Raw genomic sequence first — 25,202 nt, 5'->3', positions numbered from 1 at the left:
ATAGTCTCTTAGTGCCAACTCTGAAGAGCAGAACAGCCATAGAATAAATTTTAGTGTTGGGAATACACTTTCATGAAAACGTCTATACTGTCTGGAATTTTCAGCAAGACTATCTTTGAAATATGGTCAACGTACAGCCCTGATATTATTGAGAGGTGAATATAATTTCTAACTGTTGTTTAAGTGATAAAGATTGATCTTAATTATACCAAAAAAATCTCTGAAAATATTTCTATTTGTAGATGACCCAGAAAGATATGTTAAAAGTTTCACTCTATTTATGTATTTAAAATTATACTATTTTCCATATAGTTACAATAAATATCTTTTCATTTCTTTCTCTTTTTGGCTACTTTTTTGACATAGACTAAGATGCTTAGTGAAGCAGCTTGAAAAAGGTGATGTTAACGTCGTAGACTTGAAGAAGAATATTGAATATGCAGCATCTGTGTTGGAAGCAGTTTATATCGATGAAACAAGGTAAGTTCTAACCTCCTCTCCCTTTTACTTTCTTTGTCTCTCTCCCCTTTGTTCCTCTTTCTTGACCCTCCTTCATCTCAAACTTGAAGTTAGCATATCTTAGTTGTGAAACTGAAATTAAAATCTTATTAAAACTTAAAAAGTTCCTCTTCATGTAGCTACGTGACTGGACTATGATCCTTTCTAAAAAATACACATTTTAATCCAAATGCTGGAATATCAAAAAATAGTCAAACAATAAAGTCATAAAATGAACAAAGTCAAGTCTCCTCTCTCCCTACCCTCACTGCCCTTAGGCCCAGATTTTTAAATGTCAGATACAGATGTAAGCTTTTACTGATGTAAAGATTTCCCTATTATCTCAAGATTTCATAGTTCCTTCTGAGGAAATCGGTGTCACATGCCCATTCTCATGAGACGTGTCTATGTGCAGGGCTTGTTAAGGAGCAGTCCCAAATGCGTATTTGATCATCACCTAAACCTCATCACCTAGCCTCATAAATAGCAGAGTGGCAAAAAGATTAGGAAATGGAGATTTATTTGAAGACAGTTGTTAGTCTAGTGCTGTGGCTCTCAACCAGGCGATGTGCCTTCCAGGGGTCATTTGGCAGTGTCTGGAGACAGTTTTGGTTTGGTCAATGGGGACATGCTACTGTTATATGATGGGTAGAGGCTAGGGATGCTACTAAATGTCCTAAAATGCACAGGAAATCCCCCACAACAAAGAATTATCCAACTCCAATAGTATGGAGATTAAGAAACCTTGGCCCAAAGGGAGAACTGTGCATTTTCTCTTTCTTCTACAAGGGGGTACTTACCCCTGACTTCAAGTCACAGTGGCGCATGGGGAGATCCTGAGGACCCTAGAGTGAATAGAAGACTCCATGGAGTATGCTATGGCAGTTCTTGGGAGATTTGACCAGTGTTTCTAGGAGTTCAGAGAGTACTGAGACTGGTTCCTGAATCTCATCTCAAAAAAGAAAGTGGCGGGCTGATTAGAACTACCTTGAATTCACAGGTAAGACGGACCCTGTGGAGGGAGAGACATGTAGTTCCAGAGTTTAGCATAGAAAAGGCACTGAGTTTTTTCAAAGTCATGAGGCAGGTGGTATAGTGATCTTTTGAAGGGATTTACCAAAGAATACTGACTTCAGAAGGTGAAAGAGAAGCTGCATGGGTTGATTGTTGCTATAAGAGCCAGGGAAGGAATCATAAAAATTCAGCCCAAATATCAGAGAACATATAACGTTCAAGGTACCCTCTCGTTGTAGCGAGTTGTTTCTGAAGGACCCACAAAACCTCCCCAGGAGAAAAAAATAACCAGCATTTGGGCATTCGTCACACAGATGACAACAAATAGACCAGTCTTATAAGACCCTTTGGTTCTTATGATTTGCTGCCTCCTCCCACCACATTGCTGAACAAGGAGAAACAGCAGAGTGAGTGGGACAGGAGATGGAACATGGAGAGTGAAGACATCCATGATGCCCCTTCCTTCTGCAGGTGTCCATGCCAGGGTCAGGCCTGAGCTTGGGAGAGGTGAGAAATGTTACCAGATGTGACGTTGAAGGTTTTATATATCAGTGAGTACTGGGCTTAAACACACACACACATGATGCTGTTTAATAGGTAATAAATTCACATGATTAAAAAATCAAAATAATATAAAAAGGTGCTTTGTGAAAGTCTTGCCTCTACCCTTGTCCCAATCTACTCAGATTCTCAACTTATAAATTTCTTGTGTATATTTCCAATGATTTATTACCAATTTTTATTTCATATTTTTCTCTCCTTCTTTCATGGAAGGTAGCATACCAGATACACAGTCTTTCTTTTTGCTTTTTTTCCTCCCAAATAAGGAAAATTGGAGATCTTCCTATATCATGTACCGAACTTTTTAGTATCAGACAATGAGAATTTTCACTAATAACTGACAGAAAAAGACGATGGGAGAGATTCGTTGCCCGGGTGGTTTTTTATTTGTCCCCAGAACGGAACTCCTCTGTTAAAGCGTGGTTTAGAGTCATAAACTAAGAAAAAAAATCATACACATACTTTTAGATTATAAACTCTATGCTGAATTGTTTTCTTGGTTAACTTTCACTGAATGTATGTAAATGTATATGATTCTTCTAAGTGAACAGAGACTCAAAGTGTAAATCAGAAAAAATCTGATGTTGTTCCTGTAATTTCCTTGCTCCTTCATTTTTGTGTGTGCTCTTTACTTCCCACAAGTTGACTGAATTAATATGTTTAAGATTTACTCAGTTTGTCCTTAACATTTTATTTTTATCTTTGTTTTTATAACTCAATTTTACCTTTAAAAATTATTTGGAAATTTACATTATTCATCTTATAATTGCATAATGCTAACTATTTGGTTTTCCTGTCTTATCTTTCATTTTATAGGTTATTATATGCTATATTTATTAATTTTTCTGTTGTATTTCCTTTCTCGGAAAATTATGATTCCATAGATATTTTGTTAATTTAGCTCCCCATGATCCCTAATTCATGTAAACATATGATACATTTTAAAATATAGTTCCTTTTCATTTGAAAATTGTTCTTTTGTGGGAAGAAAAAATACTTAACTGCTTCACAGTAGAATTTTTTTGCTGTTTTTTTTTTCCTCTTCACAAGAAAACATCCCAGCTCTTAATACCACATCATTCCCAATTTTTACTCAAATGACAGAAAACTTTTTACCATTTTATTTTAAAGCTTCCATGCTTCCGTGGCATCTTGATTTTTAAATTGGATTAATAATAATACCTCACATTTGTACCATCTGCCAAGGGCTCTTAGATTCATTATCTCATATTAATCTCACTACAATCCCGTGCAGTTGGCAGGGTGATCATTGTTTTCTGCACTTTGCTAATGAGAAAACTAAAGCTTTTAGAAGCAAAATGGTCTGCCAGAGGTCACCGACCTAGGCATTGGCAAAACTGGGACTAGAAACTAGGATGCGACTTCTTACTTAGTGCTCCTCCCTCTGTAACTGGCTCCTCTCAAAGCATGTTGCTATGAAGCAGGATGGTTTTTAATAACCTCTGAAAGATTTAGATGACAATGTGTAAAACATTCTCAGAGTTGGGATTGTAAATTCTGGAAAAACAATACTTAACTTTTACTACTCATATCCTATTACTATAGCCTACTATGTGCCAAGAACTCTTTTAAGCATCTTAATGCACTATTTCATTTAATCATTACAGCAATCCTATGAGATAGAAACTTTATTATTACTCTTTTACATATGAGGATATAGAGCCACAGAAAAGCTCCATAGCTTACCCAAAATAACACAGAGAGTAACTTTATCTTAGAGTGGAGGTCAGGTCTTGGCAGCCAGGCTCTAGAGTGTGGGCTATTAAGCACAATTCTTACCTGCATCCTATTAGTAACATCTGACCCAAAGGAGATTTCAGAGACTTACTAGAAGTTTCAGTGAAAGCTCACGTGCTCTCAGTGTTGTCAGACCCAGTGGTGTGTGGATTGTGGTTGCATATCTTCCCAACTCTGCCTTCAATGATGTCACATTGGTAGCTTGAAACTGGCTACAGTGGGAGTATTTACACCATGGAAATTGGCAAATGCTACAAATCAGGATTTGTTTTTCTCCTGAAGAGCCTGTGGTTAAACATCTACCATCATGCCACTGGTTAGACCTAAGATTACCTCGTATGTATCTTCTAAGTCTGTGACTTTATAATTAAAATATCAGCTCAAGAAATTTTAGAACAACACTGCTTGATGAGGTTTGATTTCCTATAGACTTAGTAAGACATACAGCAGGAAATTGAAGATGTTTTTATTGAGATGTGTGTATAATTATTAAAATTGCGTTTGCCTTAGGAATATTAGTAAAACAGAGACGATGTAGAAGGAAGAGAGATGAAGAGGCATTTAATTGCTTTTAAACTTTAAATATAAAAACTGCTGACTTCTGAGATGTTTTTTAATGGAAAATTTTCTTTCTAGAAAAAAAAATGTTTCAGTGAGTATTCCAGAGAGGCATTTTTTTGAAGTTTGGGCTGGACTTCAAAAAAAGGTCAACACATAATAAAGTAGGATAAAACAAGTTATGAATTAGTTTTAAACCTATACAACACACACACACACAGACGCACGCACACACCTTTTCCTGCTAAGCTTTAGTGACTGCAGGGTTTCAGTTAAGAAAACAAATCGAAAAAAATCCCTCTTGAAAGATGATTTAAGTGAGAAAAATAAAAACAGAGTTTCTGATAGAATTTGAATTCTGACCTTCTTTGAGGGATTATAGCACAATTCCCTAATGAATATGACTGTTGGTTTTTTGACAAGACATTTTTAAATGCAAATGCCAATATTTTATGAGTCCTGCTTTCCGATGTGTCCCTAGAGGCTATTGTTTTTCAAAGCAGCACAGTTGTAATCCAGAAACATGTGACCTAAAAGAAAAATTCTGTTTGATTGTCCTTATTTGGATTGGGATACTGCCAGGCAAAGTAGTATCCTTGGCCTCCTGAATTGCTATTCATGAGGGTAGGCAGCTGACTGGGAAGTATACTTTCAAAGATGGATATTGTGTTTACTAATCCCACCTAACAACACAATTTAAAACTTCATTTTCTTAATGTGAACCAATCAAAGTCTTATGGTTACCATAGTTAGAACACAGACTCTGGATTCAGAAAGAGTGGGTTGTTCAAAACCTGGATCCTCCACTCAATACTCTCTTTAAGCAAGTTACTTAACTTCTGTATTTTCTAGCTTTATCATCTGTAAAATAAGAATAATGACATAGTTGACCTCACATGGTTTATCTGAAGATTAAATGTAGCACAATATCTGACAGAGCAAAGTTAAAATAACAGTGAAAAATAACCATTATTTTTGTTGTACTAATAAAATGCAGATACTTATGGGTATATAACACATTAAGATATATAATTTATCCCTTCTAGCAAAAATATCAAATAATTTCCTGAGAGCAGTTTTTGATCCTTAAAAATGAAGACAGGTGGGTTCAGGTTACCATGAAATGAAAGCAAAGTGCAAACTAATGAAAAGGAATCTTAACAGGATACACATCTTGATAAAAGCATCCTCAGTTGACTTCTATGTCTTACTAAGTCTAAAGATGCTAAATTTTGAGAGATTACCTTGAGGGAGAGTGCATGGATGTCAATCAATACTTCAAGAAGTTAGTCTGATAGAAATTGAGTGAAGTTCAGGGCACCTTGAAGGCAAGTCCCTTGAAATCATTGAGTACAGGGATTTACTAAGGAATATTCACTCATGAAATAAATATTTACTGAGTACCTCAAGTGAATACCAGGCACACTGGTCATCAGAAGCAGGAGTACAACTGTGCACATAGCTGGGTGCTAGAAATGTGTCAAGAGCTGGGAAGATAAACTGAGGCACAAGGACCAATAATGCAAACAAGAAACATGGAGGTTCAAATTTAGAGTGAGAAACCCAAGCACACTGACAGATTGCAAGAGGAGACAATAAGTAGCAGCAGTAAGTCATAACCAGAGGGAGTAATGTGAGGTAAGAATTGTACAGAGTCAAAATTCCACATCAGATATGATGGGACTTGCAGGTATTGCTTAATATTGATGAGTTTTTTTCTCTGGCAAAGCTCCCCCTGCCCATCCTTAAAGATATGGCTTCTGGCGGGGGCGGGGGGGGGGGGAAGGGGATGGTTCGGTACATGTGTGTGGTGATGGGTTGTTGTTGGTGTTTTGGTGGTGAACATGATGTAATCTGTGCAGAAGTGGAGGTGTAGTGATGTACACCTGAAACTTTTTCAATGTTGTAAACCAAAGTTACTGCAATAAACAAAAAATTAAAAAAAAAAAAAAGATATGGCTTCTAACAAAAGGACTTAAGGTAAAAAAAAAGTCTAGAATGTGCTAGATATTTGGGCACTGGAGCTCAGAAATATGGTGCCAGTTGGAGATGTGAATTTGGAGATTATAATCCAGGGGTCTCAGAAATTTTTTTGATGCTTTATTTTGGTTTCCATAATCAGAGCTCCTTTGCTATTTCAATGTGTTCCCCATCCTAAAGTTTTTGAGAATGCCCAGTGAATGTTTATTTATTGTACCAATCTGTCCTGGATGTCACTTTCCTCTGCCTCCAACTCTCTGGCTTCAAACTGCTGAATTGTTCCTTTGCAGGAGAATTGTTCCTATTTTCCCCTGAAGTCCAGAAATCCACAGGCTGGTACTGCTCCCAGGCATGAGCTCAATCCCTTCCTCCAGTCCCCCAACTGAAGCTAGAATCAGCTATTGCTGTAAGACCTTCCTGATAGATGCTCTCAGAACCCACAATTCACCCCTTCTATAAAGGTGCCCTACCAGGCATTTCTCTGAGTCCTCTAAGGCCTACGCCCATCTTGCAGAAGCATTTACTATCCCCTCTGGAAGTGCCTTTCAACATATTTTCCTATCCTGAGTTCAGGATCTCAAGCTCCAAGGTGAAGAGAAAGGAAGGGGGCTATCAAAATTAATGTCAAGTTGTGTATTCATCTCCAGGATCAACATCTATGCTCAAAGACTATGTAGTCTAAATCCATATTTAGAAAAAAATTGACATTTTTCCAAAGGACATAGAATCTGCAGCGAGGCAGGTGTGCTCACAATGAAGACAACATTTTCATTACTGTTAGAGATATTTAGCCTCTTGCAGTCACATTGTCTCAATATTTCCTTTGCTAGAGTAGGGACTTCACTTTATTTTTGTGTAACTCAAGGACCTATTCAAAAGATTTTTCGTAAAACAAAAGAGCAGTCTGCCTCTGAAGGTAAAATAAAGCATCTCTAGAATAAAACAAATTATCTTTTCACTTTTCAAATGTCACTTTTTTTCACGTCCAACCATTAAGGTTTCAAAAACTCTTGGAGTTCCATCTCAATATGGGTCACCATGTTATCCTAGTAACTGAAGTCAAGGGAGAGCAAGAAAACGCCAAATAGAGGTGTAGAGTGAGAGGATAGTTAAGGAGCGAGATGGGGAACACAGCATTTAAAGTTAGGCATGAAGCTACTAAAGAGGAGACTTGGGAAGAATAGATATAGAAGCAGGAGGCATATCTGAAGAATATGGAGTAGCAAAGCCAGTGGAGTGCAGGGTTACTAAAATAGTAAATCAAATGCCGTGGGGAGAACCATCAGATGCAGTTAGGAGATTCCTGATTCCTCTGAAGTGGAGTTTCAGTAAAGAGAAATGCTACCCGCCAGATTTTGGTAGTATGAGGAATTAGTGTGGAATAGCTCTGGAAGAAATTAGTGCAGACTATTTTTCAAGAATTTTCCAGTGTAGGAAAAAGCAGAGATAGAACAATCTCTTAATGGGGACATACACTTGTTTGGTTTTTTCATACTACTTTTAGAATGGAAGGCTGGTACCTGTAGCCTGGAGACAAAGAGTTAAAAAAGAGATTTGGAATAAAGAGAAACAATATTTGTAGAAAGATTAGGTCAAGAAGATTAGGTCGTGAAGTTATCCTTGGGAAGTTATCCAGGAAAAGAGACAAATAGCCAAGCATAATTGGAAAATATAGATGAAGATAGAGCTAACTTGCACACAGCCAAGGATCTTCAAATAAGCAAAACATCAGTAGCACTGTAAAATCAGAAAGGTTAGTTAAGATTTATTTTAAACTCGGTTGCTCAGCTTGCGTAAGAGTGCCACAATAATTATGACCAAAATATAGACCGTGGGCTGTGAAACTCAGGGATCGATGGAACGTGGAGAGCAGACCCTTTGTGGTTAATCACTACAACCTGCACATCGTGATGGCATTGACTCGTGTGTACTCCTTGGACATTTAGAGTGGAGCAGGGAAGAAGGAAAAAAGAAAAGAGCTGGGCTAATGAACACCTTTCGTGAATATTTTAATTGTTAAGTGATAGGAAACCCAACCAAACCAGTTGAAACAAACTCTCACTGCCAAAACATTGATGGCTAGTGTTGACTATAAGCATAGGTGATTCAGGGCAAAAATGATGTCAAGGGATCAACCTCTCTGTTTTGCTTGCTCTGGAATGGCTTCCTTCTGATGCTTTAAGTGGTAGTAAGACAAGACATTGTCTGTATTTTGAAGCATTATATCCTCTCCTCACACCTTCAGACCCAGCAGGAATGAGGAAGGGTGTCTTTCCCAAAGGCTCCAACAAGCAACTTTTCTGTTTCATTGGCTCTAGTGAGGTAATATGCTTATCTCTCAACCAATCATGTCCAGGAGAATTGGATATAAAAGTCCAGTGGTCCAGCATCTCATGATACAAGTAGGTCAATTTTATTTAAATCACATGCCTGAGAATTGAGAATGGAGAAGAGTGCTTTCCTAAACAACAACTGTATCCTCCCTAGAGTGAAAACTAAAATGTTTATGTTAGTATCGCATGCAGGGGGACCTGGATGAGGGTCTGTGTGGAATGTTGAGCAACTCCTGTCCTGACTTTGCTCCTACTAATGATAACCCTACGGGCAAGAGATTTTTGTTTTCTCTAGTCATTGGTTTTCGTACATGGAGATGAACTTTCCAGTCCCTTTCTCTTCTGGAATTCTGTGGTTTTATCCACAGTCCCAAAGTCCCTCATAAAGACCTCCTCATGCCTAAGCTACCCTGGGCACCAGAATGGCGACAGGAGAGAGCTGCTTATCATTTTCTTAGTGGCGGAGCTTTTATAAATATGCGCTCTTGTATTTTTTGGAGTTTCCATTGGAAGGGTCCCTGAGGAAATCAAGTGGAAGGGTATGGGCTAAGACATTGCTGGAGCTCAGTGAATCATTAAAAAAGCAAATTATGATTTTTATGAATTCTGTTTTTATGGTGTGAGTGGTAGGGAGGGGCGGCTATTTGGAGTGCTGTGTTTGTAGGCGTGTTCTCACCCTATAGACGGAGTGTGAAAAACAGGCTTAGAAAAAGTTGCAATACATTTTGGTTGATTTTCATATTTTCTGTCCATCTGTGGTGTGTTACTTTCTACAAACTTTCAAAAACAGCCTCACTAGTGACAAGGGAGAAAAAAATCTGACCAGATCTTTTCAGAGATGACTGACAAAAAAAGCTCCATATATTATATAAGATCTCACTGTTGTGATATTTTGTGTCAATAAAATATAATTGATTATTTCCTGGATTTGAAAAAGATATAATTTTAAATATTATTCTTTTCTAATGATAATATGAATAATAATTAAGATTGACAATTAATTATATCCAAGGCAACATATTATACAATTTATACATATGATTGCCTATAATTCTCAAAAATCAAATGAATTGGATAATTATATTATTTCCACTATAAAGTTAAGAAATTTGAGGCATAAGGAAAGTAATTTACTTGCTTAGGATCATATAATTATTAAGTGTCAGAGACAAGTTCAAACTTTAATGGAGCATACCCAACATCCGTTCTTCTCCTCTTCCTTGCCAATAGAACTCCCCACCCTTCTTCTTTTCAATTGTTTACTCTCCCCTGAAAAGCCAACTGATTCAGGGGAGACCAACCCCAGCCTCAGGCTCAGGATGGGTGACTTCTAACTGATTTAAACCTGTAGTTAGTCCCCAATTCCCTAACTAGTGAGTTTAGACATGGACCTGTGGTACAATTCTGGTAGGTAAGACTGATGGGGATGTCAGCAAAAGATTCCCTCTCCGTAGAAAAGAAGTCCTATTCCTTGGGGTATCATATCTGGGTATGATGTTTGAAACTGATACAGCCATCTTGCTACAAGCATAGAGCTAAATCTAACACTAAACTTGACAGTATAGAAAGAGGGAGGAAACCGAGTCCTTGATGGGATTGTTGACCTGATGATTCAAAAAAATCCCTACTGGAGTCAACCTACCTTTAGCTTTCTTCTTAAGGAAAATAATAAATTTCCCTATTATTTAAGCCACGTTGCATTGGGTTTGATGTCACTTGCTATTGAGAGCATCCTTATAGCTGCATAGGTCTGCCTTGCTCCAAAGCCCATGTTCTTAATCATTAATCCTTCCAGGGAGTTACCTTATCCTAATAATGAGTCCTAACACAAATGTTTGATTTCTAAGTTAGCTACTTAAAATTCACAATCTATTTTCCCATAAAAAAGGTAATAGGTTGATTAAGTTTCCAAAGCAGCTCACAAAAACATATTGATCCCATGATACAACTAAACAACGTAGGTGGTTCTTGGGCAAGTATCAGGTACTGAAAGTCAGAGATTGAAGTTTTTTCTCATTGAATAAAAGGGTATTTCTAGTATTCTTTACTATATTCCATCAGCAAGCCTACCTCCAAAATATATTTTGCCTCTGTCTACTCTCCATCTCTTTTCTCTCATCTCTGTCTACATCAGTCTAGTCTGTCACCATTATCTTTGAGGCTGTCCTTCTAGACACACATCAACCCAGTTCTGCATTGTGATCTTGCTGTCCTCCAGGTTCTACCCAGGAGTGGGGATTGAGGATGGGGTGGGGCATCCAGCTTGCTTCTGCTCCAGGATCCTGAAAACTTGTTGGTGTGTGCTGTCTCCCCCTTCAGGGTTTGTCTTGGTTTGGAGAATGTCAGGCAGGATTCAGTGTCCCTTCTCAAGATCTCTTCTGTCTTCCTTTCTGACTACTGTTGATTAACCCGGGGTGTGTTCGGATAACTGTAGGAATGGAAACTCTGCTCTGACTCATCATATACTCTTCTATATCTTTGCCTGGCCTTTCCTCCTTCCATGGAACCTAGATTTTGAAACTCAAATCCAGGAAGAGGAGTATTTCCCCGCTCAGGTTATTCTGTGTCATACGTAACTTGAGTCAATGAATGAAGTCATGGCTGACTATATGGACAAAGGGCCACAGGGTAACAGAAGATATTTTTTTTAAAAAATTATGATATCATCTTTTTAAACATGAAGCAGGACCTGACTTAAAATGGTAACGTATATAACATATACATCAAAACAAACAAAAATGACTTTATTCCTCACCTAACCATGGCAAATATCTGAATATTTTAACAACCTCTAAGACTGGAGACTCTCTGCCTATGTTTTTACACATTTTTTCATTTATTTGACAAATATTTATAAAGGACACGCTATATACATTGATAATTATTTTGCTATTCTGTTTGGCTGTTGTTAAGTCCCTCTTGTCATCGCCCTTGCTATTTTGGCCTCATAGGTTTAGAGAGAAATATATTCCTTGTCTTCCCTCACACTCCTGTCCTACAAATAGACCTCAGCTCTTGTTAGTATCCATTCTCCATCCCTGAGAATTTGACTCTTCTACACAGCATGGTGACCATAGTTAATAATACTATATTGCATATTTGAAAGTTGCTAAGGAGTAGAACTTAAAAATTGAGAAATTGACTCTTCTACTTGTCAATCTAGTAACATACAGATAATTCTCATTCTCAACATCAATATAAAAGATTCATTAATCAAGATACCTTTGTGGAAATTCTTCTGTCAGTCCCTTCCTGTAGAGTTCACCAACACTCTCCATCTCTGACAGTGATTTAAATAATGGGCATATGGAAATAAGCACTGCTGATAAGTCCACATTATAGAAGAGGATTAAATCTTGCTTTCTTGGCAGAGATCTTCCATTAATTGGCAAGCTGTGAAGGGATGAGAGCAGTTCTCAAACATTAGTGTTCATCCAATCACCTAGAGGGCTTATTAAACAGTGCTGGGTCCCATCTCCAGAGATTCTAATTCAACAGATCTGGAGTAGAGCCCTTGAAGTTCCAGTTTTAACAAGTTCCCAGGTGCTGCTGATTCTGCTGCTCCAGGGACTAGGGGCAATAAGCAAGGGGTGCTGAACTGGAGATTAGCAGTGCCTCACAGCAACAAGGCTTAGGCACAGGGGAGGCAGGCCTGTCCTTTGATCTGTGGTGTGGTCACCTCTTCCAGATCTGTGAAACCATAAGCCCTTAGGCATCATGTCTAGGCTGCAGCCCCACCCTTTTTCTCCATGCTGCCACTCTTAGTAAACCTTAGAAGGACCCAAGGCTGGATGGGACAAGGAATGCCCTTCTCTATGTCTCATTTCCCTGATTAGAAGAGACAACATATCACTCCCTGGACAGTGGGACAGGAAGAAGATCAATACTAGGTAGATATTGTTGTATTGTGGTAAAATATACATAACATAAAATATACCATTTTAACCCTTTTTAAGTGTACAATTCATTTGAATTAAATACATTTATAATGTTGTACAGCCATCACCAGTATCCATCTCCAAAAATTTTTCATTATCCCAAACAGAAACTCTGTAACTATTAAACAATAATTCCAGTTCTCCCCTCCCCTCTGCCCCTGGTAACCTCTATTCTACTTTCTGTCTCTATGAATTTGCCTATTCTACTCTGTAAAATTTTAAAGTAGGTGAAAAATATTTTTGGAGCTTCCTGCCACTGCCTCTTCACAACCCATAGAATCCTTACATTGTTCTTTGGCTCCTCAAAGTCCACTTTGACCAACTTCTTCTCCTGATGTCTCAAACACCTCCATCCTCATGACACCCTCCTTTTACTGCATGTCAGAAATAAGAAATCTGCTTAGCCTAGTTCGTGCAGGTCTGTAGATAGCTGGGAGTTTACTGAGGGCTTGCTTTGTGATAGGCACTGTTTTATGTGTTTTTGTGCATTTACCCATTTCATCCTCCAACTCCATCACTAGGGATACTCATTATCATCATCTCTATTTTATTATTATCACCTCTGTTTTATTGACAAAGAAACTGAGATCCAGACAGAGGAAGTATTTTTTCCAAGACCACACAGCTAATAGGTGGTGAAGCCAGGAGTCTGACTCCAGAGGCAGTTCCCCTAACCACAGAGGATGCTTATTAATCAAAAACATAAGTAGTTAGCGGAATATCAGGCTTTGTGCCTACTGGAATATTTTCAAAGATATTGTTTAAGCCAAGAGGACTTCCTGGTGGGGAGCCAAGAGTCACCATAGAGGCCTAGGGCAGTTTTTTGTTTCACCCATTCCCTCCATTCCCAGCTCACAACTGACTCCAAAAATACAATCTTGATCTTAACTCTTCATGCAACTTGACCCCTTCTCATAGCCCTCTGCCAACATTCCGCCTGCCCTTTGTGTCTGTCCTGGGGGACGGGCCCTCTTCTGCCTGGACCTCTGCTTCCTGGGGTGGGTACAGAGGAGGCACAGAACCCTTGTTAGGGCTTAACTTGGAGAAAGCTGCATCTAACTTTAACACGCTCCTTAGTTGACTTCATTTTAGCCAAAATTTGCCTCTTAGGACTTGAGCTAAGGTCAGCATAACTGACTTATCCACCCAAATGTTCAGTCTTTATTGTCACCCAGATGTAGTGGTCATCTTCTCACAATTAAAAAAAACGACTAATAAAACCAAAGGAAACAAGGAACAAAGCTATCAGGTAAACAGAAAAAGGAAAGACAACTGCCAAAAACAAAAAACAAAACAAAAAAACTGTTGAAGTAAATTTGTCAGTCTGCCATTTTAAGTCCCTTTTTGGAACAAGACATGGAATAAATAATAAATAAATAAATTTGCTTGGGTGGTGGTCTGGAAAATTTAATTCAAATGTATTTAGCACTCAGGAAGTAGATTACTGACAAGTTGATACAGCATTTTAAATGTATTACCTTTTTCCATTCTGAAATTAATTTATTGTACTTCAAAGTACCCTAAAATTCTACCATCCATATACCTTTCTCTATGAGAAGATGACTCAACACATCAGTCTTGGAAAACAAATTTAAGCTTCCTCCAACGAAAAATTCTCTGGTGGACCAAACTCCTTTAAGATTTTTTTAAGATCAATTATTTTTAACCCTAAATTTGAAGGTAGAGATAGGGTCGAGAATAATGATTACTGATATTTTTATTATCTGAATATGAAGGTAGACTGGGTACTTAGTAAGAAAAACATTCGTCTGAGGTGAAGGATAGCTCAGCAGTTAAAAACTCAGACTTTGAAATCAGACTTGAGCTCAAAAAATGGCATGGCCACTCCTCATTGAATGACTTCTGCAAATCATTTAAGATGTGTGTGCCTCAATTTATTCTTCAGTAAAATAGGAGTACTACTAATAATTGTATCTTCCTCGTGGTGGTATTGTAAGAATTAAAGGAGGTTAAAGCTTGGTTCCTTGTCTGGTTCACAGTAAGTAAGCAATCAAGTTAGCTGGCATTATCATCTTGATCTGTCCTCAGATAATTCTGAAGTCTGAATGAAGCTTTAGTATTACCCTTAGGGTTTATTTTTTTGAAGTGGGGGGGGGGTTGCAGGCAGCTCAGAGCACAGATACGAGTTAATCAAAGAAATAACATGAATGGACCTGCCTATGAGGGAGCTACTTACCCCAAAAGAATATCCGTACTGCAGAAAGATCACCTCTCTTTACCCCTCATCCATCCCGGAAGGGCTCGCTTGGAAGATGTTTACCACCTATAAGTCCAGTACTACACTTAGCCCAGGGCCAATGGAACTGCTTTCCTGGACACTGCCCCTCTACTTTAGGGTGCTCAACAATGGCCTTCTTTTAGTGTGCCCCTCTCCATGGCGTGATAGGGCTCCAAGGCCGAGAAGAACTTGGAGCCCATGCCCCTCTCTCCCTTCCAGGTACTTAGACCCTGGAATTCCCAGCCCTGCCCAATGTGCCCCTCTACCATATTCTGGGCACTGAGACCCCGGAATTCTCTATCTAAAGGTCCCCTAGCCTGTTTCCTAAGTTTTAACGGGCCTCCTCATTAGGTCTTTCCTCCTGAGGGAGCCCAGGACACCGTTGGTGTGTGCATGCCTCTTCCTCCAAAGAGTGTCCAGGAAGTAGCTGCTTTCAAGGCTGGTTGGGTTGTACTGGGTGGGGAGAGTCCACCTGCTTTTACAGTGAAGGCCTGAGGGGGAGGTAGGTAGGTACAGAGGGGCAGCCACAGCCAGCTGGCCCAGCCCTGTCACACAAGGAGTTGAGAAGTCTCAATTCAAACCCAACTTAACAGGCTTTTATGAAATTTATTAAAATTAGGAAGATAGGACACAATGAACAATTTGTTCACTTGATAGATAACTTTAAAATATTTAATTATATGGTCCTTGGGAAAAATATGCTCCTGCCCTGGGCCTAGCAAATGTTGGAGGAAGAACCAAATGAGTTAGTTGCTTATTGAAATGTGTCCTTCACCAGAATAGTAAAGCAGCAAAAGTAAATTTCAAGCTTGAGAAGCCAGTTTCTCCTAATTGCATCCTGCATTTGAATTTAATACTTAATAGGTATAAATGTGGGCACTGACTGCCTGGAAACAACCGTGTGGGTCCATGAGGGTAACCATTTACCGGGAGTCCACTGTGGACAGAAATATTTTCAGTGATAATTGTAAGAGTCAAAATCCCATGACCTCTTCTTCCATGGCCACCTCCTTCTTTATTCCCTTCCCCTACAAACTTTCTAGTTCAAAATATAACCCCTTTGGGAGTTGTGTCCTCTGATTTCAGGAGAAAATTTGAAGTATAAATAGCTCCCAAGGATCAGTTGAGCACTGATTGGACGCGGGGTCAGTTTTCACAGCTCCCTGGCCCCCATCAACACACAGCTCATGTTTAGGGAGCCCTCACTTTCTGCTTTATTGACTCCCTTGGGACTAAAAAAAAAGTTGCGTTAAACACCAGTGGAAGTATTTTTTGGAGGTCAACAGTGATAACATTTTATATACATACTCCTTATCATTCTTTTCTGTATAGTGTATTTGAAGAATTCCCAAGGAAAATGCACCAATGATTATTTTTTTATATTGTAAGTTTCTTAAACACAAAGTCTTTTTTTTTTTTTGGTGAGGAGGATTCCCCCTGAGCTAACATCTGTGCTAATCTTCCTCTGTTTTGTATGTGAGACTCTGCCACAGCATGGCTTGATGAGCAGTGTGTAGTTCTACGCCCAGGATCTGAACGTGCGAACACTGGGCCGCCAAAGTGGAGTGCATGAACTTCACCACTATGCCACCAGGCCAGCCCCCACAAAGTCTTCATTTTTTAAGAGCACTTGCAGTGCAAACAATTATGTTCACTCTGCTATCTAACACTATGATGAAGAGCAATCAAGCTGTTGGATGTTTTGAAAGCAAAATTCATTATAGTATTTGAGATCCCATTTTATCAAGCTACTTGCACAAATTTTTTCAAAAATGAAATGAGGGCAGACTGTAGTCTTGTGTGTTTTACATGTGACATGATCTTATATAAGTATTCAGATATTTTCATGTCTTAGATAAATGTATAGGAAAATTATTTATGATAATTCTCTAACAAAAGCCCAGGGTTACTATTCCATATTATACTAGAGTTTTTGTTCCTGCCCTACGTAGCATGGTCAAATGAAACCTGAAGAGCTCCTCCTGGTGCTCAGAGCAAGGAAGATAGAGTGTACAAGGCAGGTCTCAGGGAAAGGGAAAACAAATACGGAAGAAGAGAGAGATGGAGGAGAAATATGTGCCATTAGGTGTGTTGGTTTATTTTATTATTTGTTTAAATTTAGGTTTTATCCACCTGTCTTTCAACTTTCTTCTCTCCAAACTGGAATAATTATCTTAATGAGTCTACTGCAACTTATGTCTTCATTAGGAATTTCTTACCATACTCTACTTGATATATGAACAAAAAAGAGTTAATATTCAACAGAAATACTGAGGTCCTTGGCTAAAGGCATGTAAACAGTGCATACAATTTAAAAAATTTTTCTTTCCTATGTCTTTAATTCAAAATGCAATAAAAATGTTTAATATTCTTTTCCACGCCAAATATACGTTTCCCCTTTAACTTGCTTCAAAAATTGTAAAGGAATTGTTCAAGGGTAAATTAACCTAAAGGCAATGAAGAAATGATTGGCTACAGTGAATTACTGCCAGGATGCTGCTGCTTATCAATCAAATGATGTGGGACTCTAAAGACTAAAACTTCAGGGCCGGCCCGGTGGCGCAAGCAGTTAGGTGCGCCTGATCCACAGTGGCGGCCCAGGGTTCGCTGGTTCGGATCCCGGGCGCGCACCGACGCACCACTTGTCAAGCCATGCTGTGGCAGCGTCCCATATAAAGTGGAGGAAGATGGGCATAGATGTTAGCCCAGGGCCAGTCTTCCTCAGTAAGGAAGAGGAGGATTGGCAGATGTTAGCTCAGGGCCAAACTTTCTCACAAAAAAAAAATTAAAAAATAAAGACTAAAACTTCTTATACTGTCTCCATCCTCACTCCACTCCCTAAAGGTAATCACTTATAATAATTTAGTGTAAATATTTCTAGACATTTTCTAGTCACCCAATAGATACATGATGATCCCCCAACCTGTGCCGTGCACTGTTGTAGATGCTGGTGATAGAACAATGCAAAAAACAGACCACCTCTCTGTTCTCGGGTCTTTACAGTCCAGTGGATGAAACATAAAATGAATAAACAAACCAATAAACATAGCATGACATCAAGTAGTGCTAAGTGCTAAGAAGAAGTCTATAGCAGAATAAAAAGACAGACTAGAGGTGTTTACTATTTGAGTAAGGGGGTCAGGGAAACCCTCTCTACCTGAGTGCAGTGAAGAAATGACCCACACATAAGAGATTCTAAGCAGAGGGAACAGCAAGTACAAAAACCCTGAAGCAGAAGCAAGCTTGGCAGGTTTGAGTATAGCAAGGGGGCCAGTATTGCTGGAGCAGAATGACTAAAGGGGAGCTAGTCAAGAGATGAAGGTGCAGACATAGCTTGTGATGAGACATAGCTTGTTTATGAATTAGGCATTGACATGGTCCAACTTATACTTTAAAAGAGGCATTCTGACTGCAGAGGGAAGAAGAGACAGAGAGAGAGCACAGAGCTGGGAGACCAGTTAGGAGGCTACTGCAGTGGGCCAGGCGAGAGATGATGGTGGCTTGGCTGATCTCTCATTCATTGCTGGTGGGAATGCAAAATGGTACAGCCACTCTGGGAGACAGTTCAGAAGTTTCTTAAAAAACTAAACATACTCTTACCATACACTCCAACTATTGTGCTTCTTGGTATTCATTCAAATCAATTCAAAAAACTCTGCACATGAATGTTTATAACAGCTTTATTCTAATTGCCAAAATGTGGAAGCAGTCAAGATGTCCTTCAATGGTAGAATGCATAAATAAACTGTAATACATCCATACAATAGAATATTATTCAGCAATAAAAAGAAATGAGCCATTAAGCCATGAAAAGTTGGTAGGGTGTTCAGATCCATAATGGCTAAGAAGGCATTTTAGTCTATTGCAAATGGGATTTTTATTATATTTTAAAACCTGAAGTAGGATTGTTATGCTCTATTAAATTAATATTAATATAATAGAGAGTTGAGCCTTTATCTTCTAATTTATAACCCATACTTGTAGTTACCACATAGTGTTCATGAATGTTGGAAATATTCTTTCTTAGCCTTTATGTATATATCCTTAGCATTTATTCTCTCTCTCTCTCGCTCTCTCTCTCTATATATATACCTTCACAGCAACATCTAGACTGGTATTTGACCAGAAAACTGGGCACCATAACCTAGCCATGTTAACATATAAAATTAACCACCACACAAGTATTTGTTGCTTTTTCAAGATTACTTTTTAATTATACAGTATCATAGTCCATGCTTTTCTCTTCCTTTATTCCTACATCCACCAATTAATCCATATTACTCTTTCTCCCCGAGATTATATGCCCTTTCCTTCTCAATAAACTACATCATGGATCATGACTAAGGATTGCCGGATTCCTGAGTACCACATCCATATGTGAACTCTCATTTCCGTATGCTGATTTTGTTTTGATTGATGATCTGTCTTGGATAATTTGAGTTTAGGACATATAGCCTTAAAGTCATCAACATCAAATTTGCAAAGGAGCAATCAGCAACTATCACTACGTGTCTCATTCTACTTAAAGTAGCTGATAAGACAAGGCAGCAGTAGAATTCTTGGAGTACAGTGACATCACAGGATTACACCACAATGATTCCCACTCCATCTCTCCTTCTCTGTGGTTTTATTTGATCACTGCATAAGACATAATAGAAATGGTGTAATCAATAATAATACAAATGGCATAAGCCCTGATATTTTCAAACTATGTAGTGTAGTGTCTTGCTGCAACTGGCAAAGGAATCTAATTAAAATGGACAAAAGGAGAAAAAAAAATTTTTGCTCTGAATTACAATGTCTGTGTATTAAGTGTAAATCAAAATCATCCAAATGTAAGATCCGAAAGAAAGTTAAAAATGATATAAAGTAAGTACTAATCAGTATTAACTTCCAACTATGTAAGTCTTTTTTTATCTTCATATGTATACATGTAGTTTTGTAACTCCAGCACTTAAGTTGTGTATATTTTTTCGTAGGATATTTCATAAATGCATTCATGCTTATTTAATACCATGAAAAATAAATACTGGCAAATGACTGTCCTCTGACTGTTTATAGAAAATGGCAGCACATTGAGGAGATCATATATCTTTTGAGCCTCTTTTGTAGTATTGAGGGGTGCTTTGGGTGGGCTTCCTGCTTTTCTGCCTTTTCCTTGGTTCCTGCCCTCTCAAGATGGTTGTGACTTGTTCTGGAGGCTTTAGCACACGCTGTCGTCTCTGGCTACCTTCCTTCCATTGGCTCATAATCCTCAGGCCTCTTTCTGTGCAAAGAGATTTGCCAAAGCGAATGGAACCCAAAGGTCCAAGCTCAACTGTCCCAAAAATAGCTCTGAGTTATTAAATTGGTGCTCTGATAAGGAAATAACCCAGTCAAGCGACAGGCAGAGCTGGCCTGTGTTTTTCCTGGAGGGAAAGCTCAATTGCTCTGTAAAGCCATTTTTGTATTTTGTGGGAGCCTTTTGCACTATCTTGCCAGTTCAGACCTTTAGGAAGTTCTGGATCATTGGAGCTGACCGGCCTTAACGGCAGCTATTATTACTCGTCAGTCTGGTGAACGTTATCTAGCTGGAGCTTACACAGGAGTGGGGCGGTGCAGTGGTTTCAGTCTCTGTTCACTTCCTGATTCACTCGGTTGATTTCCTTGGTCAGCAGCTTTAAACTCATCCACTCTCAAGACAGCATTTGCTCTTAACTGGAGGTATTCCTCTTCTGACACTGCTCAGACACCAAAATGAGCTTTCAAAATAATCCATTTGTTTTCATCTTTATTTTTTTCACTTTTTTATCTGCGATGTTGATATCAGCATGAATATCTTTTAGAGTACTTAAATTGTTATTTTCCTAAAATTTAGAGATACCAATCAAATAAAACATATGTGAATGACTTTTGCAAACTCCAAGGCCTTATTCAAATAGCATCTGCTATCTGTACTAAGTATACACAAGATTATTAAATATAAGACACCTTTTATAGCTTCAGCCCCTCTTTTTTCTCTCCACTCCGGTTGCTTTCTTTAATAGCAGACATTTGTTTATGAACTCTCTTCCCTACCTTATCTTAGTTTTCTTCATTATTAGAATAGTATGTTAATGTTACTAACAATTCATATCTCCTGAATGGTATTATTGTACTTAGATATTTGGGAAGCTGCAAATGATCAAGTTCATTAGTCCTTGCCCCCAGAAGATCATCAATTTGAGAAATTCAGAGCTTTCCAAATGTTAACCCAATCATTTTTCTTTCTTCAGATAGTTCATATTAAGGGATGATCAGAGAGAGATTTGCGATATTTTAAATCCTATTGCAATGCTTGTTTTGTTATTAGTTTTTGCTCACTTTTTCCTCAAGTTTACTGGGTATAAATGTTTGTAGAAGACTGCTGGATACCGAAGATGAGCTCAGTGACATTCAGTCGGATTCAGTCCCGTTGGAAGTCCGAGACTGGTTGGCTTCTACCTTCACACGGAAAATGGGGATGATGAAAAAGAAATCTGAGGAAAAACCTAAGTTTAGGAGCATTGTGCATGCTGTTCAAGCTGGAATTTTTGTGGAAAGGTAAGTGAAATTGTTAGTATCTCAAGATAATCAAATTTGAAAGGCAGGAAATATACTTACTATATCAAAGTTTTGAGAGTGCTATATTTTACTTATTAAGGAAAGCTGCGATCATAAATATACCCAGAATCAACAAATTTAGGAATTTATGATGAATTTACCTATAACAAAAATGTCTTGCCCTGGATTTATTATTTTTATTTTTTTTAATTGACATACAGACTAAAGGCAAAGGCTTTTGAATGGCCATTCTGTTCAAATGAACCTTTGTGAATAACTGTTTAAAAACAATTATAACACATTCATATAGTACACAACTAATATAGTACACAACTAATTTTACCTGAATAAAATGTAACACCTCATAAAATAAATTCTACAATGCATACCAAAATCAAGCAGTCCTTTCTCTGCATTGAAGAGAAAAGATCATCCTGTTCCCACCATAAGAGGAAAGCTCTCTTTTGTCCGCTTTTGAAGAGTTTTTAACATTTCTGTCACTGAAGCAAGGAATACTCTTTGAAAGGGTAATCCTCTTCTTTGTCTTTCTTTACATTCCATATAATGAGAACTTACACTAATATTCATTTCTCAACCTGCTACAAGTCTAAGAAACTCAACAACATCAGAGTTCCTGCTGGGCCCAGGGAACCCTGAAGAATATAAGAATGGGAGCCAATGGTATTGGCTGCAGAGTAATGAAAATAGTCCCATTAATAATAATAATGGCTTTCTTGTATTGAGTATTTATTATATTATGCTAGGCATTTATATCATGTACTCTTTACAGAAAGCTTATAATTATCCTCATTTTACAGGTGAGTGGCATTAAATAGCTTTCCAAAGGTCACACACAGCTAGTGAATGGCTAACCTGTTATTCAAAGTGCATATTCTCTTTGCTACATCATACTGCCTTTCTGTGCTGTGAAGTCAAACTGGTTTAATATTACTTAATTTTTTAAATTTCTTATTCTGATTGATTTTTATATTGACCTTTTTTCCCTTGTCCATGTCCCTTCCATTTCCCCTCTGCCACCGTTTTTTTAGTAATGACTAAAAAAATGGACAGAAAAGACTGTTTCCTCAGAAAAAAAAATATTATTTTTGACAGTAATTATTTTCTGGGTCTTTTATAGTGTGGTTAGTAGTGTCCTTGCCCTACAAGATTAGAATAATTATGCCTCTATCAATGGAGTAATTAATATAAGTATTTTTGTCTATGAACTGCTCTAAAATTCTTCCAATAGAGAAGAGAATAAGGATAATTTATTTTTTTTGACAGATCACCCACATCCAAAAATGATTTAAAGTTATTTAAAATAAACATAAAATGAGGACATGGAAATAAAGTAACAATGTCTCTGTAATAAAATGAAGGGATACTTGATCAAGAAACCCTGGGCTACAGATATATGTAAACCTAATATTTAATTCTGAGCTTCCAAAAAGTCAAGGTTAAAGAGGAAAACATGATGAATTACTTAGCTTTCATTATTAAAAGAAAAAGATAGCTTTTACATAGAAACTAAATAATGTGTCTTATGAATTTCTAATATAAGGTACATTGAATCAGAAGGTTGGCATCTTCCATAGTGGTTTTGTAAAAGATGCAGAATATTTTCCAAATGACTATTTCTTATATTGACCCCCAATATAAATTAATGATATAATCATTATTTTGTCCAGGCATTTTGGGGGCAGAAGTTACAGCAATATAGTTAGGAATGCAGCTTGCTTGTGGACTAACAATATAAAAATTAAGGAACATGATTCAGAATCAGTTAATAATCATGTATCTTTCAATCCTGTGTGGCAGCCTATTGCTATTCTACACATTTCTACACATTAGGGTATCACATCGATTCTATTCTCACATGAATCCATGGAGGGGTTTCTTATATTTGGTTTATGTCATCTTCCACCTGCCCATCGGAAGGTGGAAAAGTCCAACAAATTACTGATTAATAAAATATTTTTGTTATTGGTACTATTATAAAAATGGAAACAACTTTGTTCTTTCTGCATAATCTTTCTTAAATAATATTAAATGACAATCTGAACAAACTTCAGAAATTTTTGTCACTATTGTTTCCTCCAATATTCTTAACAAAAAAAAAATCTGTAAAAAAAAAAAAAACCTGCAAATTCTGATACTACATATTTCTTCCTATAATTTCAACTTTGTAAAAAAAAAATCTATAAAGGAAATATTTTAACGACATTCAACTTCCACACTGAAAGTTTGGGCACATAAATGGACACAAAACAAGAATACTCTGCTGTCGTGGATATGGTGGCATGCTAGAAAGGTTGTTGTTGCACATACAAAGGACAGTGCCTCTTAATAAGATGAAGTTAAGGGAAAGATATTTTTACATAGAAACTAAAATCACATCGATTTTATAGGGTGGTTGTGAGTAAGCAAAATACAGTTAGCATCTGTCGCATTGTAGATGCCTAATAAATGGTGACCATAGTTATCATTGTTGCCACAAAGGGAGCCTGTAACTAATGATAGAAGGTAAACAAGTCAAAGATAATCTTTTCCCTTACATTTAAGAAATACTTGAAAACTTTGATTTTTGGATAAATGATTTGTATATACATATATGCTTATTTTTCTTTTTTAGAATGTACAGAAAGTCCTATCACATGGTTGGTTTGGCATACCCAGAAGCTGTCATAGTAACATTAAAGGTGAAGTAATTCAAATTATTTTAGTTTTTCAAATAGTCATTTTTTAAAATCTTCTTAAAATGACTGGGATATAATGAGAATAGGTCTTTGCTGCAGTCTACATAGTGAAATGTAAAAAATATTTTAACCATTTACAAAATATAATGTGTTCCAAATAATGACTCACAGTAGACTTGAGGATTGATTTACACAAACAAGCTATATCAAAACATATGCCTGTGTGTGCACATACACGTGTGATATTTTCTTCTTCATGCTCTATTTAGGTGGATCTTGAATTCAATTTTGAGATGGCACCAGTCCTTGTCAGACTATATATATTTTGTTAGGTATATATTATGGAAGAGTCGAATGCATTGTAAAAAGATGTCTCAGTCAAATATAGTTAAAGGACAAAACTTATGTGGAAGAAAATTGTTTAGAAGTTTAGGTCTGAAAAAATATAAAAAGTAAGATAAAATTGAGAAAGAAAACAAAGAAGAAATTTATCTCTCTTGTCTCTGCTATTCCTGGGCTGCCCTAGTCTGAGGCCAAATTACAGTACTAAATGTATTAGAAATAACTAGAGTCGAAACTCCAAAGTGGTGAAAGTTTTTGGCTCATTTGCTCATCTCCATTGCATGGGTGTGCACACACATACAGGGGCTGTTGCTAGACATCGTATCCACAGGAGCATTTTGTAGGCTCATCATTCTACATTCCTTATTGCTTTCTATCACTTAATTTAGGTGGGAGAATTCTCCTATAACAGGTTCATGGTGGTTTTTCTGTATTAACTGAGGATTTAAAGGATACTGGCAACCGAATATCCTGTGTTGCTTTAGTTCTGATTTATTAAACCCTTTTCCTAATTTAAATTTGTATTGCTTTCTTCTGCTTTTTAATTTCCTTTTAAGCATCCCATTTGCATTTGTTTTTTCTCTGCTGCATATTATATTTTAATCTTATTAATTTAAAAAGGTAGTTTATTTTTCTTGGATGCTTTTTTATATTTATATTTCTAAAGTTATAATAAAGACAAATATATAACTGAAATGTCACATTATAGGATATTAATTCCTCC

General features: G+C 37.4%; 1 protein-coding gene across 2 annotated transcripts in view; it reads left to right on the top strand.

Moving 5' to 3' along the window:
• The window catches only part of PDE1A (phosphodiesterase 1A), a 322,799-nt gene that overhangs the window by 224,184 nt on the left and 73,413 nt on the right, over window positions 1-25,202 (top strand). For both annotated transcript variants that reach the window (XM_014784666.2, XM_087434959.1), the window contains exons 2-4: window positions 367-480; window positions 21,258-21,440; window positions 24,073-24,139. In XM_014784666.2, the coding sequence (XP_014640152.2) occupies window positions 367-480; window positions 21,258-21,440; window positions 24,073-24,139 (364 nt within the window). The remainder of the gene's footprint in view (window positions 1-366; window positions 481-21,257; window positions 21,441-24,072; window positions 24,140-25,202) is intronic.

This window comes from Ceratotherium simum, chromosome 9 (genome assembly GCF_057802395.1).
Source record: "Ceratotherium simum simum isolate JZ-2026a chromosome 9, ASM5780239v1, whole genome shotgun sequence".
Taxonomy (NCBI): Eukaryota; Metazoa; Chordata; class Mammalia; order Perissodactyla; family Rhinocerotidae; genus Ceratotherium; species Ceratotherium simum.
The sequence above is the reverse complement of the archived record's forward strand: the minus strand, read 5'-3'. Positions and strand labels throughout refer to the sequence as shown.